This window comes from Protomyctophum parallelum (genome assembly GCF_964188405.1).
Source record: "Protomyctophum parallelum genome assembly, chromosome: 16".
Taxonomy (NCBI): domain Eukaryota; kingdom Metazoa; phylum Chordata; class Actinopteri; order Myctophiformes; family Myctophidae; genus Protomyctophum; species Protomyctophum parallelum.
The window spans coordinates 48541433-48556432 of record NC_139711.1 but is presented as its reverse complement, the minus strand read 5'-3'; the positions used below and the strand labels follow the sequence as shown (position 1 = coordinate 48556432).

The 15000-nt window shown below is 43.4% G+C and overlaps 1 protein-coding gene across 1 annotated transcript in view; it reads left to right on the top strand.

Annotated features, from left to right (window-relative positions):
- Positions 1-2357: 2357 nt before the first annotated feature.
- Positions 2358-15000, top strand: part of LOC310873864 (transmembrane protein 216-like) — a gene marked incomplete at its 5' end in the record, with an annotated part of 22828 nt that continues 10185 nt past the window's right edge. The window contains 3 exons of the mRNA XM_083786419.1: positions 2358-2367; positions 4261-4274; positions 5754-5847. Of these exons, the coding sequence (XP_083642545.1) occupies positions 2358-2367; positions 4261-4274; positions 5754-5847 (118 nt within the window). The remainder of the gene's footprint in view (positions 2368-4260; positions 4275-5753; positions 5848-15000) is intronic.

Genomic DNA, 15000 nt, shown 5'->3' with positions numbered 1-15000 from the left:
CCTTTTTCCACTGAAGAAAAAACTAAATTGAAACTAAATTAAAACTGTGCTATGATGACTAAAACTATAAGACTAAAGGTCATTACACACTGGCGAATTAGCTTTTATTTGTTCGCTCTGGTGTCGTATTTTGCAGAGATTCGCAGGCGAACTGCAACATGCAATATTTCGCATTTTCAGATCGCTTATTCGCATCGCGTCGCTAATTCGCCAGTGTGTAATGACCTTCAATAATAGGTTTATTAGGAAGGGACTATAGTGGACAAGAGATCCAGTATAAGTCATTTTACACTTGGTTGCATCATGCTGAAAATAGCAGATCTACAAGCTCACAACGCGTTGTGAGCTTAAAAACTGTGTAAAAACAGTCCATATACGACGGCATCAATGCCCACCAAAACACATTTTAGTCGACTAAATCAACTGTATATTTAGTCGACTAAAATCTCATGGCATTTAGTCGACTAAAACCAGACTAACACTAACACATTCCAGGTGACTAAAATGTGACTAAAGCTATAAATGAAAAACTATATTCAAAAGACTATAATATGACTAAAACTAAAATCAAAATTATCTGCCAAAAACAACGCTGATGCAGTCACACACACACACACACACACACACACACACACACACACACACACACACACACACACACACACACACACACACTCCTTCCCGATGTGACGCATACTGTCTGCACACGTGCAGTATACGCATAACAATTATGACATAATCATAGGCCTGCGATGTTCAGGATTTAGGCTACAGCAATAAGGGATATTGCTTAAAAATAATAAACAGCCAAAAACTAAGCCAAATAAATGCAAACTAAGAGTTTATAAACACACAGTAATGTACCGTAATCAAGACGGTTCTTTAGGACTTTTGGGGTTATTTTATATTGACACAAATTAATAAGCCCATTCTGAATGCGGGAACCCATTTTGGTGTTAGCATCATGTTATGCTTTAGCTATTGAAAAAATAGCAGATCTACAAGCTCATAGCGCGCCACTCGGTGGCGCGCTATGAGCTTGTAGGTCTGCTATTTTTTTTTTTAAGATCGAAGAGCGACTGACATAGAAGACTTTTTTTTAAAATCTGATCTCAGGTCAGAATGGGTTAATAACAGTGACAAGAACCGTGTGGGTCACTGTTATTCATTGTTACCCCTTTTTACAGGTGCGCCCTTAGCTTGAGTCTCTTGACGCTCAAGCTCAGGGCCCCCCCCTAGCTCAGGGGCCCCCCCTAGCTCAGGGGCCCCCCATAGCTCAGGGGCCCGCAACTGGCCCGTTGAATAATCCTCCCCTGCCCACACAGGCTGGACAGGAAGACGGGGTGTAGAACTACGGTCCATTTGGTCCACAATGCTCACATGAGGAACATGCAGAACCTTAATCTTATACAACTCATTGTTTAAACAGGTTTTGTGGCGAGATGGATTGGCAGGGGGGGGGGGGGGTCTCCAGGGGTCCTTGAGGGGGTCCCAGGGGGTCAACAGTACAACTATAGTTAACACTAGTTAACACCATGAAGTGAAACCAACAGTACACAAAGAGAAATGTGACAATAATACTACCGGAGACTTTTACTGAGAGAGGAATGGAATTACAGCGACCCCTGCTGTCAGGATCAGGGTAAGACAACCTGCCTGTGTACAGAGCGAGAAGATAAATGCTGTCTGTCTGCCTGCCTGCCTGCCTGCCTGCCTGCCTGCCTGCCTGCCTGTCTGTCTGTCTGTCTGTCTGTCTGCCTGCCTGCCTGCCTGCCTGCCTGCCTGCCTGCCTGCCTGCCTGCCTGCCTGCCTGCCTGTCTGTCTGTCTGTCTGTCTGTCTGTCTGTCTGTCTGTCTGTCTAATCTAATTGATTGACAATATATGGTTGTGTTTCAAAATATCATCATTAGTCCAATTTATATTTCCATTTGTGTATTCAGTTAAGTTGCCTTTTTTTATCTACATATTTCCACAAATTACAATAAAGGAAAAAAGCATATTTGTATAGCACCTTTCATGACATGAAATGCAGCTCAAAGTGCTTTACAGAACAATGGAGAAAAAAAGGCATAAACATTAAAATAATGCAATACAGTGAGGACATGAATAACAAATAAAATAGTGTAGAAGTAGGTTTTAAAATGTCTACAGAGGCTGCCAATATGTCCACATTATATCCTATTTTATTTATTTATATTATATAGAAAAGTTACACCTGACTTTAGTTATCTCCATGACAGCCACCCATCAGCCAATCACAGCGCGATCCGAGCCGTCCATCCGTCCGAGCTATGGGATTTTAGACTCCATGTCGTCACTTCCTCCCTAACTTAAAGCCGTTTCCATGGTGATTCAAGATGGCGTCAGGTAAGCACGGAGCTTCTGAACTATATGGCATTACATCACAGAAAGAAACAAATAACTGTTTGTTATTAATATTAATATTATTATTAATATTATCAGATGCATTCCATAGACACCGTCCTGCTGGGCAGCAGACTCATTTAAAACTCGAGTTGCAGCTGTGTGTGTGTGTGTGTGTGTGTGTGTGTGTGTGTGTGTGTGTGTGTGTGTGTGTGTGTGTGTGTGTGTGTGTGTGTGTGTGTGTGTGTGTGTGTCATTCTTTTACTAAGTGTGTGGATGAGTGGGGAGTCAATGGAGGGTATTGCAACTCTAGATTCATCCCATTATTTAAAAAAATCTAGAGTTGCAAATTGCGGCTGTGTGTGTGTGTGTGTGTGTGTGTGTGTGTGTGTGTGTGTGTGTGTGTGTGTGTGTGTGTGTGTGTGTGTGTGTGTGTGTGAGTGACTCACTAATCATTCATTACTGTGACTTGGAGTCAGCTCTGATCATTGTTTGTTTGTTTGAAGTATTTATTAACAGTTTGCAGAATTACAGCACATTTCAAGCACAAACTCAATACAAAGACTGTTAACTGTGAGTGGAAACATAGAAATATATATATCTATACTGAAAACATGTTGGCCCAGCCGGGACAACATATATTTACCACAGAAGCACATTTTTGAGTTAAAAACGTTCACTCTGAAAGAATATGAAAATAGCAGACCTACAAGTTCTTAGCGCGGCGCTAGAATTCTTCTCACTAGAATTCTTCTCACTAGAATTCTTCTCACTAGAATTCTTCTCACTAGAATTCTTCTCACTAGAATTATTGAGCATAAGAGCAATATCATAAATAATGATGAGAAGTCTCCAGTGGCGGCATTTCAATTCCGTAAAACATGACATTTGTACTTTGAGATTCCAAGTCACAGAGTGCCGCGCTACGAGCTTGTAGGTCTGCTGTTTTTGAAAAATCGTGAAATGTGCAAATCTTTGAATATTATATTCTTTCAGAGCGAAGGGGGGGGGGGGGGCACTGGTCACTGGAACAACATGTTTTCAGATGGGGGTCTGCGGCCAAATACAGATAATTCTGGGGGTCCTTGACATGAAAAAGGTTGAGTACCGCTGACATACATACATCCACAAGATTCGATACACCACCAAGATACCCATGTACCTGTCTAAATACTTCACTAAGATACCCATGTACCTGTCTAAATACTTCACTAAGATACCCATGTACCTGTCTAAATACTTCACTAAGATACCCATGTACCTGTCTAAATACTTCACTAAGATACCCATGTACCTGTCTAAATACTTCCTTAATGTAAACGAAGTCCACACCCACAACACCAGAGGGAGTGCAACAAACCATGTACAACCCAGATTCGGCACAAACAAGGGACTAAATTATTTTCGCTCCTATGCCACCAAAATGTGGAACGCCCTACCAACAGTCATTAAGACATGTGAATCCCTTGACTCCTTCAAAACCGCTCTCAAAGGGCACCTACGGACGACTGCAATTCGAAACTGGCCTCTGTAAAATCTGAATCCCCCCCCCCCCACCCCATTTCCCCTCACTGTATATGTATCTTTTCCCTTTTTGCTTCCTATATGATGAATTCCTGTTCTGTTCTTTAGCTACATGCTACATAGAAGTGTCTATTTGTATGTCTCTAAATGTTTTGATGAATTGAACAATGTGGACCCTGTTGTAAACAAGTGTAATGCTTAATTGGGTCGTCCACTCACAGTTAACAGTCTTTGTATTGAGTTTGTGCTTGAAATGTACTGTAAAATTCTGCAAACTGTTAATAAATATTTCAATCAATCAATCAAAGGTTTTTCAGAAAACTGTCAGGATTTATAAGAATTGTTTAACATCTGGTCTGTGTCTCTTTCCAGGCAGACAACTAATCGTATCCTTTTAAATGGATTCGTCTGTATGTATACTGTATTTATCACATGGCTTGGTTCAATGCTTGGTTATTGATTGGTCGATCGCCGAACTCATCTGTGTGTTATTTCTCGATAACAGACCACACACACACACACACACACACAGTTCAGGGGGGACCCAGCTAAATGATAGTTTGTAACCAAATGGACCCTTATGGGTCAGAGAGCGTACAAATACACATTCAATTAAATTAACATTTATATTTACAATATAAATTGGGGGTCCCAGAGATAGAAATGCCATTAAATGGGGGGTCTGTAGAACTAATGCATGTCAAACTGGGGGTCCTTGACATTAAACGGGTTGAGAATCACTGCTAGAGCCGTAAAACTCTTCTCTCATGGGGGTCCCTGGGGGGGGGGGGGGGGGGGGGGGGGGTCCCTGGCACGCCTTTTCAAACGGGGGTCCACGGGGGCTAATTAGTGTCAATTTGGGGGTCCTTGACATGACAGAGTTACATGTACATATAATATTTCTCCTTAACACTGTATATCAGCTGTCCTCCAGTCTTCTCTATATTGTATAATGTATCTACAGTATATATTATTATATCTATATATATATTTATCCTTAACCCATTCTGAACGGGAACCCATTTTGGTGTCAGCATCATGTCGTGCTTTAGCTATTTAAAAATAGCAGACCTACAAGCTCGTATCGCGCCACCGAGTGGCGCGATACGAGCTTGTAGGTCTGCTATTTTTGAAAATTCGAATAACGACTGACATAGAAACATAGCTTTATCAGAAAACTGTCAGGATGTAGAAGACGTTTATAGAATCTGATCTCAGGTCAGAATGGGTTAAATAAATCTCAATGTCTGCCAAGGACTTAATTAACTTCTTTTTTAGCAACCCCCACAGCGCCAACAACGCATTTAACACCTTTTTAAAATGTGTATAACGTTTAAAAAAAAAGAAAAAGAAAAAGAAACTGGCAGTCAGGGCCTTTTTGCGCCCCCTAGTGGCGATGGAAGAGTTCATCATGTGATCAGCTGTCCTCCAGTCCTATATTGTATAATGTATCTATATATTATATTATATTATATTATATTATATTATATTATATTATGTTATATTTATCCTTAACATCATGTGACCAGCTGTCCTCCAGTCCTATATTGTATAATGTATCTATATATTATATTATATTATATTAATCCTTAACATCATGTGACCAGCTGTCCTCCAGTCCTATATTGTATAATGTATCTATATGTTATATTATATTATATTATATTATATTATATTATATTATATTGTATTGTATAATGTATCTATATGTTATATTATATTATATTATATTATATTGTATAATGTATCTATATGTTATATTATATTATATTATATTATATTATATTATATTATATTATATTATATTGTATTGTATTGTATTGTATTGTATTATATTATATTTATCCTTAACATCATGTGACCAGCTGTCCTCCAGTCCTCTACAGATCCTGCTGTTTCTCAACTCTTGGTATTCCTCTGTGTTCTTCCTGGCTGAGGGCCTCATGTTCATCTACAAAGGTGTGTTTCTATTGGCCGAGGGCCTCATGTTCATCTACAAAGGTGTGTTTCTATTGGCCGAGGGCCTCATGTTCATCTACAAAGGTGTGTTTCTATTGGCCGAGGGCCTCATGTTCATCTACAAAGGTGTGTTTCTATTGGCCGAGGGCCTCATGTTCATCTACAAAGGTGTGTTTCTATTGGCCGAGGGCCTCATGTTCATCTATAAAGGTGTGTTTCTATTGGCCGAGGGCCTCATGTTCATCTACAAAGGTGTGTTTCTATTGGCCGAGGGCCTCATGTTCATCTACAAAGGTGTGTTTCTATTGGCCGAGGGCCTCATGTTCATCTACAAAGGTGTGTTTCTATTGGCTGAGGGCCTCATGTTCATCTACAAAGGTGTGTTTCTATTGGCCGAGGGCCTCATGTTCATCTACAAAGGTGTGTTTCTATTGGCCGAGGGCCTCATGTTCATCTACAAAGGTGTGTTTCTATTGGCCGAGGGCCTCATGTTCATCTATAAAGGTGTGTTTCTATTGGCCGAGGGCCTCATGTTCATCTACAAAGGTGTGTTTCTATTGGCCGAGGGCCTCATGTTCATCTACAAAGGTGTGTTTCTATTGGCTGAGGGCCTCATGTTCATCTACAAAGGTGTGTTTCTATTGGCCGAGGGCCTCATGTTCATCTACAAAGGTGTGTTTCTATTGGCCGAGGGCCTCATGTTCATCTACAAAGGTGTGTTTCTATTGGCCGAGGGCCTCATGTTCATCTACAAAGGTGTGTTTCTATTGGCCGAGGGCCTCATGTTCATCTACAAAGGTGTGTTTCTATTGGCTGAGGGCCTCATGTTCATCTACAAAGGTGTGTTTCTATTGGCCGAGGGCCTCATGTTCATCTACAAAGGTGTGTTTCTATTGGCCGAGGGCCTCATGTTCATCTACAAAGGTGTGTTTCTATTGGCCGAGGGCCTCATGTTCATCTACAAAGGTGTGTTTCTATTGGCCGAGGGCCTCATGTTCATCTATAAAGGTGTGTTTCTATTGGCTGAGGGCCTCATGTTCATCTACAAAGGTGTGTTTCTATTGGCCGAGGGCCTCATGTTCATCTATAAAGGTGTGTTTCTATTGGCTGAGGGCCTCATGTTCATCTACAAAGGTGTGTTTCTATTGGCCGAGGGCCTCATGTTCATCTATAAAGGTGTGTTTCTATTGGCCGAGGGCCTCATGTTCATCTACAAAGGTGTGTTTCTATTGGCCGAGGGCCTCATGTTCATCTACAAAGGTGTGTTTCTATTGGCCGAGGGCCTCATGTTCATCTACAAAGGTGTGTTTCTATTGGCCGAGGGCCTCATGTTCATCTACAAAGGTGTGTTTCTATTGGCCGAGGGCCTCATGTTCATCTATAAAGGTGTGTTTCTATTGGCCGAGGGCCTCATGTTCATCTATAAAGGTGTGTTTCTATTGGCCGAGGGCCTCATGTTCATCTACAAAGGTGTGTTTCTATTGGCCGAGGGCCTCATGTTCATCTATAAAGGTGTGTTTCTATTGGCCGAGGGCCTCATGTTCATCTACAAAGGTGTGTTTCTATTGGCCGAGGGCCTCATGTTCATCTACAAAGGTGTGTTTCTATTGGCCGAGGGCCTCATGTTCATCTACAAAGGTGTGTTTCTATTGGCCGAGGGCCTCATGTTCATCTACAAAGGTGTGTTTCTATTGGCCGAGGGCCTCATGTTCATCTACAAAGGTGTGTTTCTATTGGCTGAGGGCCTCATGTTCATCTACAAAGGTGTGTTTCTATTGGCCGAGGGCCTCATGTTCATCTACAAAGGTGTGTTTCTATTGGCCGAGGGCCTCATGTTCATCTACAAAGGTGTGTTTCTATTGGCCGAGGGCCTCATGTTCATCTACAAAGGTGTGTTTCTATTGGCCGAGGGCCTCATGTTCATCTACAAAGGTGTGTTTCTATTGGCCGAGGGCCTCATGTTCATCTACAAAGGTGTGTTTCTATTGGCCGAGGGCCTCATGTTCATCTACAAAGGTGTGTTTCTATTGGCCGAGGGCCTCATGTTCATCTACAAAGGTGTGTTTCTATTGGCTGAGAGCCTCATGTTCATCTACAAAGGTGTGTTTCTATTGGCCGAGGGCCTCATGTTCATCTACAAAGGTGTGTTTCTATTGGCCGAGGGCCTCATGTTCATCTACAAAGGTGTGTTTCTATTGGCCGAGGGCCTCATGTTCATCTACAAAGGTGTGTTTCTATTGGCCGAGGGCCTCATGTTCATCTATAAAGGTGTGTTTCTATTGGCTGAGGGCCTCATGTTCATCTACAAAGGTGTGTTTCTATTGGCCGAGGGCCTCATGTTCATCTATAAAGGTGTGTTTCTATTGGCCGAGGGCCTCATGTTCATCTACAAAGGTGTGTTTCTATTGGCCGAGGGCCTCATGTTCATCTACAAAGGTGTGTTTCTATTGGCCGAGGGCCTCATGTTCATCTACAAAGGTGTGTTTCTATTGGCCGAGGGCCTCATGTTCATCTACAAAGGTGTGTTTCTATTGGCCGAGGGCCTCATGTTCATCTACAAAGGTGTGTTTCTATTGGCCGAGGGCCTCATGTTCATCTACAAAGGTGTGTTTCTATTGGCCGAGGGCCTCATGTTCATCTATAAAGGTGTGTTTCTATTGGCCGAGGGCCTCATGTTCATCTACAAAGGTGTGTTTCTATTGGCCGAGGGCCTCATGTTCATCTACAAAGGTGTGTTTCTATTGGCTGAGGGCCTCATGTTCATCTACAAAGGTGTGTTTCTATTGGCCGAGGGCCTCATGTTCATCTACAAAGGTGTGTTTCTATTGGCCGAGGGCCTCATGTTCATCTACAAAGGTGTGTTTCTATTGGCCGAGGGCCTCATGTTCATCTACAAAGGTGTGTTTCTATTGGCCGAGGGCCTCATGTTCATCTACAAAGGTGTGTTTCTATTGGCCGAGGGCCTCATGTTCATCTACAAAGGTGTGTTTCTATTGGCCGAGGGCCTCATGTTCATCTACAAAGGTGTGTTTCTATTGGCCGAGGGCCTCATGTTCATCTACAAAGGTGTGTTTCTATTGGCCGAGGGCCTCATGTTCATCTATAAAGGTGTGTTTCTATTGGCCGAGGGCCTCATGTTCATCTACAAAGGTGTGTTTCTATTGGCCGAGGGCCTCATGTTCATCTACAAAGGTGTGTTTCTATTGGCCGAGGGCCTCATGTTCATCTACAAAGGTGTGTTTCTATTGGCCGAGGGCCTCATGTTCATCTACAAAGGTGTGTTTCTATTGGCCGAGGGCCTCATGTTCATCTACAAAGGTGTGTTTCTATTGGCCGAGGGCCTCATGTTCATCTACAAAGGTGTGTTTCTATTGGCCGAGGGCCTCATGTTCATCTACAAAGGTGTGTTTCTATTGGCCGAGGGCCTCATGTTCATCTACAAAGGTGTGTTTCTATTGGCCGAGGGCCTCATGTTCATCTACAAAGGTGTGTTTCTATTGGCCGAGGGCCTCATGTTCATCTACAAAGGTGTGTTTCTATTGGCCGAGGGCCTCATGTTCATCTACAAAGGTGTGTTTCTATTGGCCGAGGGCCTCATGTTCATCTACAAAGGTGTGTTTCTATTGGCCGAGGGCCTCATGTTCATCTACAAAGGTGTGTTTCTATTGGCCGAGGGCCTCATGTTCATCTATAAAGGTGTGTTTCTATTGGCCGAGGGCCTCATGTTCATCTACAAAGGTGTGTTTCTATTGGCCGAGGGCCTCATGTTCATCTACAAAGGTGTGTTTCTATTGGCCGAGGGCCTCATGTTCATCTACAAAGGTGTGTTTCTATTGGCTGAGGGCCTCATGTTCATCTACAAAGGTGTGTTTCTATTGGCCGAGGGCCTCATGTTCATCTACAAAGGTGTGTTTCTATTGGCCGAGGGCCTCATGTTCATCTACAAAGGTGTGTTTCTATTGGCTGAGGGCCTCATGTTCATCTATAAAGGTGTGTTTCTATTGGCCGAGGGCCTCATGTTCATCTACAAAGGTGTGTTTCTATTGGCCGAGGGCCTCATGTTCATCTACAAAGGTGTGTTTCTATTGGCCGAGGGCCTCATGTTCATCTATAAAGGTGTGTTTCTATTGGCTGAGGGCCTCATGTTCATCTACAAAGGTGTGTTTCTATTGGCTGAGGGCCTCATGTTCATCTACAAAGGTGTGTTTCTATTGGCCGAGGGCCTCATGTTCATCTACAAAGGTGTGTTTCTATTGGCCGAGGGCCTCATGTTCATCTATAAAGGTGTGTTTCTATTGGCCGAGGGCCTCATGTTCATCTACAAAGGTGTGTTTCTATTGGCCGAGGGCCTCATGTTCATCTATAAAGGTGTGTTTCTATTGGCCGAGGGCCTCATGTTCATCTACAAAGGTGTGTTTCTATTGGCCGAGGGCCTCATGTTCATCTATAAAGGTGTGTTTCTATTGGCTGAGGGCCTCATGTTCATCTACAAAGGTGTGTTTCTATTGGCCGAGGGCCTCATGTTCATCTATAAAGGTGTGTTTCTATTGGCCGAGGGCCTCATGTTCATCTACAAAGGTGTGTTTCTATTGGCTGAGGGCCTCATGTTCATCTACAAAGGTGTGTTTCTATTGGCTGAGGGCCTCATGTTCATCTATAAAGGTGTGTTTCTATTGGCTGAGGGCCTCATGTTCATCTACAAAGGTGTGTTTCTATTGGCCGAGGGCCTCATGTTCATCTACAAAGGTGTGTTTCTATTGGCCGAGGGCCTCATGTTCATCTATAAAGGTGTGTTTCTATTGGCCGAGGGCCTCATGTTCATCTATAAAGGTGTGTTTCTATTGGCCGAGGGCCTCATGTTCATCTACAAAGGTGTGTTTCTATTGGCTGAGGGCCTCATGTTCATCTATAAAGGTGTGTTTCTATTGGCCGAGGGCCTCATGTTCATCTACAAAGGTGTGTTTCTATTGGCCGAGGGCCTCATGTTCATCTACAAAGGTGTGTTTCTATTGGCCGAGGGCCTCATGTTCATCTATAAAGGTGTGTTTCTATTGGCCGAGGGCCTCATGTTCATCTATAAAGGTGTGTTTCTATTGGCCGAGGGCCTCATGTTCATCTACAAAGGTGTGTTTCTATTGGCCGAGGGCCTCATGTTCATCTACAAAGGTGTGTTTCTATTGGCCGAGGGCCTCATGTTCATCTATAAAGGTGTGTTTCTATTGGCTGAGGGCCTCATGTTCATCTACAAAGGTGTGTTTCTATTGGCCGAGGGCCTCATGTTCATCTACAAAGGTGTGTTTCTATTGGCTGAGGGCCTCATGTTCATCTACAAAGGTGTGTTTCTATTGGCCGAGGGCCTCATGTTCATCTATAAAGGTGTGTTTCTATTGGCTGAGGGCCTCATGTTCATCTACAAAGGTGTGTTTCTATTGGCCGAGGGCCTCATGTTCATCTATAAAGGTGTGTTTCTATTGGCCGAGGGCCTCATGTTCATCTACAAAGGTGTGTTTCTATTGGCCGAGGGCCTCATGTTCATCTACAAAGGTGTGTTTCTATTGGCCGAGGGCCTCATGTTCATCTACAAAGGTGTGTTTCTATTGGCCGAGGGCCTCATGTTCATCTACAAAGGTGTGTTTCTATTGGCCGAGGGCCTCATGTTCATCTACAAAGGTGTGTTTCTATTGGCTGAGGGCCTCATGTTCATCTACAAAGGTGTGTTTCTATTGGCTGACAAGTTCACAACGGGTATTATTAGGTTCCCAAGTTGCATCGTTCTCAAGTAGTTCCCTGCATTACAGTGAGGACATGAATAACAAGGAATTTAAAAGATCAATTAAAAGCAAGAGTGTATAGAAGTGGGTCTCGAGCTGTGATTTAAAAATGTCTACAGAGGCTGCCTGTCGAAGGTACAGTGGGAGTTTGTTAAACTACAGAGGCTGCCTGACGAAGGTACAGTGGGAGTTTGTTAAACTACAGAGGCTGCCTGACGAAGGTACAGTGGGAGTTTGTTAAACTACAGAGGCTGCCTGACGAAGGTACAGTGGGAGCTTGTTAAACTACAGAGGCTGCCTGTCGAAGGTACAGTGGGAGTTTGTTAAACTACAGAGGCTGCCTGTCGAAGGTACAGTGGGAGTTTGTTAAACTACAGAGGCTGCCTGTCGAAGGTACAGTGGGAGTTTGTTAAACTACAGAGGCTGCCTGTCGAAGGTACAGTGGGAGTTTGTTAAACTACAGAGGCTGCCTGTCGAAGGTACAGTGGGAGTTTGTTCCACGCCGTCGGCCCCTAGAAGCAGTACCGTGTTTTTTTCACCCCTGTGTCAATTATCTAATGTGATCCTGGGCTCTACACACCCTCCACCAACCTAGTCCCCATATATGGGGGACAAGGGGAGACCAACCTAGTCCCCATATATGGGGGACAAGGGGAGACCAACCTAGTCCCCATATATGGGGGACAAGGGGAGACCAACCTAGTCCCCATATATGGGGGACAAGGGGAGACCAACCTAGTCCCCATATATGGGGGACAAGGGGAGAGCAACGGACTTGAACTCATGCTTCCTTCATGCCTGTTGCTCCTTTACACCTGACAGGGGGGAGTTTCCCTGGTTGGACGTAGCGCGTGGAAGGAACACGTTATTCCAACCAGTTCCTTTCCCCTCCATCAGGCGCCCCGGCTGGCCAGGGGGAGGCAGTATAGAGACCAGGATTACTACATGTTTTTTGTGAGGGTACCTACCCTAGGGGACACAGGGAGAACATGTGAGGGTACCTACCCTAGGGGACACAGGGAGAACATGTGAGGGTACCTACCCTAGGGGACACGGGGAGAACATGTGAGGGTACCTACCCTAGGGGACACGGGGAGAACATGTGAGGGTACCTACCCTAGGGGACACGGGGAGAACATGCAAATGTTTGGAACATATCTAGACAGTCATGTAGGTAGGAAGGTTTGGGACATATCTAGGCAGGCAGTCATGTAGGTAGGAATAAGTAAGTAAAATAATTTTAAAACTGGCTGCTGCATTTTGGACAAGTTGTAATCTGTCAGTTGTTTTCTTAGGCAGTCCTGAAAAAAGTGCATTGCAGTAATCAAGCTGAGAAAAAAAACAAAGGCGTGGGTCAGTGTTTTTGCATCGTCCAAAGACAAATAGGCTCTGATTCGTGCAATGTTTCTAAGGTGAAAAAAGGCAATCTTGGTAACATGATTATTTTGTGAATTGAAATTAAATTCAGAATCAATAATGACCCCCAGGTTCTTTACTGTACTGTTACTTTCTACAGGCAGGTTGCCAAGTCTGCTTATTATTGATTTATTTCTGCTCACTAGAACCGATTATGAGAACTTCTGTCTTATCCTCATTCAGGGCTCGACAGTGCGACTAGGTACTCGCATTTGCGACAAAAAATATCACCGTGCGAGTTGTAAAATTAAATTTGTCGCACAGGTGCGACTACATGATTTGACCATTCAATCGTGATAAAGAGAAGTCTCTGTCTACAGCAAGTGCACATTCTATAGTCGCGGTTCTATACCTAAATCTATATTTCTGAACGGCGGTGTCGTTCGCCAAAAAGAGCAGAGCTACAAGCTAACAACGTGTCGAGGCTCAATGCGGCGTTCATTTGGAGATCTGTCCCCTTTGCTCCCACCGCCCCTCCCCTCCCTGTGTTGCTGCTCAGTTCTCTTCCCCACTGAGCAGCGGAGCGAACGCAGCAGGATAGCACAGAAGACAGAAGGAGTTGCTAGGACCCCGACACGTTGAATACTAAAGTTATTTAGAAAGTTTGTAATGTTAAAACATCACTTGATATAACTTTTAACCAAACGTGGGTGAAACAGCGTGCAGCCGCGCACGTAAAGAGTGCACGTGCACATGCACATGGAGTAGACTGATTGATTGCTATACTAAAACAACCCTTGCTTAGCACCTCGCTAAAAGCGTGTGCGCAGCGCAATACGAATGACCGGCCTTGGCTGGATATATTATTAGTCAGTGGCTAGCTCAGGTCCATAACTCTAAATGCAACGCATTAGACTAGAGCTATGGACCAGAGCTAGTCAGTGGCCTCACTGGCCTGCATAACGAGCAACGTAAAAAAGGCAAAGATCCCCCCAACCACCTCCTTCCACCACGCCGAGGTGTAGCCTTATGTCCGATGTTCTGTCTGAACGGAAGCAGTCAGAGCCAAGGAGAATGTTACATTACTGATGTTCTGTCTGAACTGAAGCAGTCAGAGCCAAGGAGAATGTTACAATACTAATTCACCATTGAGTAGCCTCTGCACTGTCTGAATGTCACACTCACATGATGGAACAGCAAGATAAAAACGGATAGTCTGTCCATCCATTCATAAAATGAATTGACTATCTATCTATCTATCTGCAATTCTGCATACCAAACTAATAGTCTATCAGTATAAAAACAAATTGATTATATAGATTATATAAAAAAAATATGATATCCAGATGAATATCAATATTGTGATCATTTCTGAAAATATATTGTGATATAATATTTTGTCATATTGCCTGCCCCTACCTCATATCACTTTATTAAAGAAGAATCACACCTGTGTGAAGTGAGGGGCACTCTTATCATCATACATCATGGTTTAATTTACGTCATAATTATTGGAATTTTGACCTAATTTCTCCGTTCATTGTCAATGGAAAATATTGAGACGTGTGGGGACTAAAGCTGTATATAGGAGGGGCTAGCGCCCCTCAAAAACACATAATTTGATAACTTTTCATCGTGCTCCTAAAATAATTTGTGTGCTACTAGATTTTTCAACTTAGGCGCACACGTGCTACTTGGAAAAATGCTAAGCGTCGAGCCCTGTCCTCATTTGGCTTGAGAAAGTTCTCACTCATCCAGAATGCCAGCCAGACAGACAGACAGACAGACAGACAGACAGACAGACAGACCCCCTTAGACAGCACTTTATGTTGACTTAGATAGCATAGTATATATATGTATAGCATAGTATAGTGTATATATAGTTTAAATGTATAGTTTCATTATATATAGATATTCCACTGTTACGTTCTTAGCTTACGCATGTTTCATGATAACTACTTGTTATGTATGTGATGTTTTGTCATGCTTTTTTGTGCCTGCTTAATGTGAGTCGCTCTGGATTGCC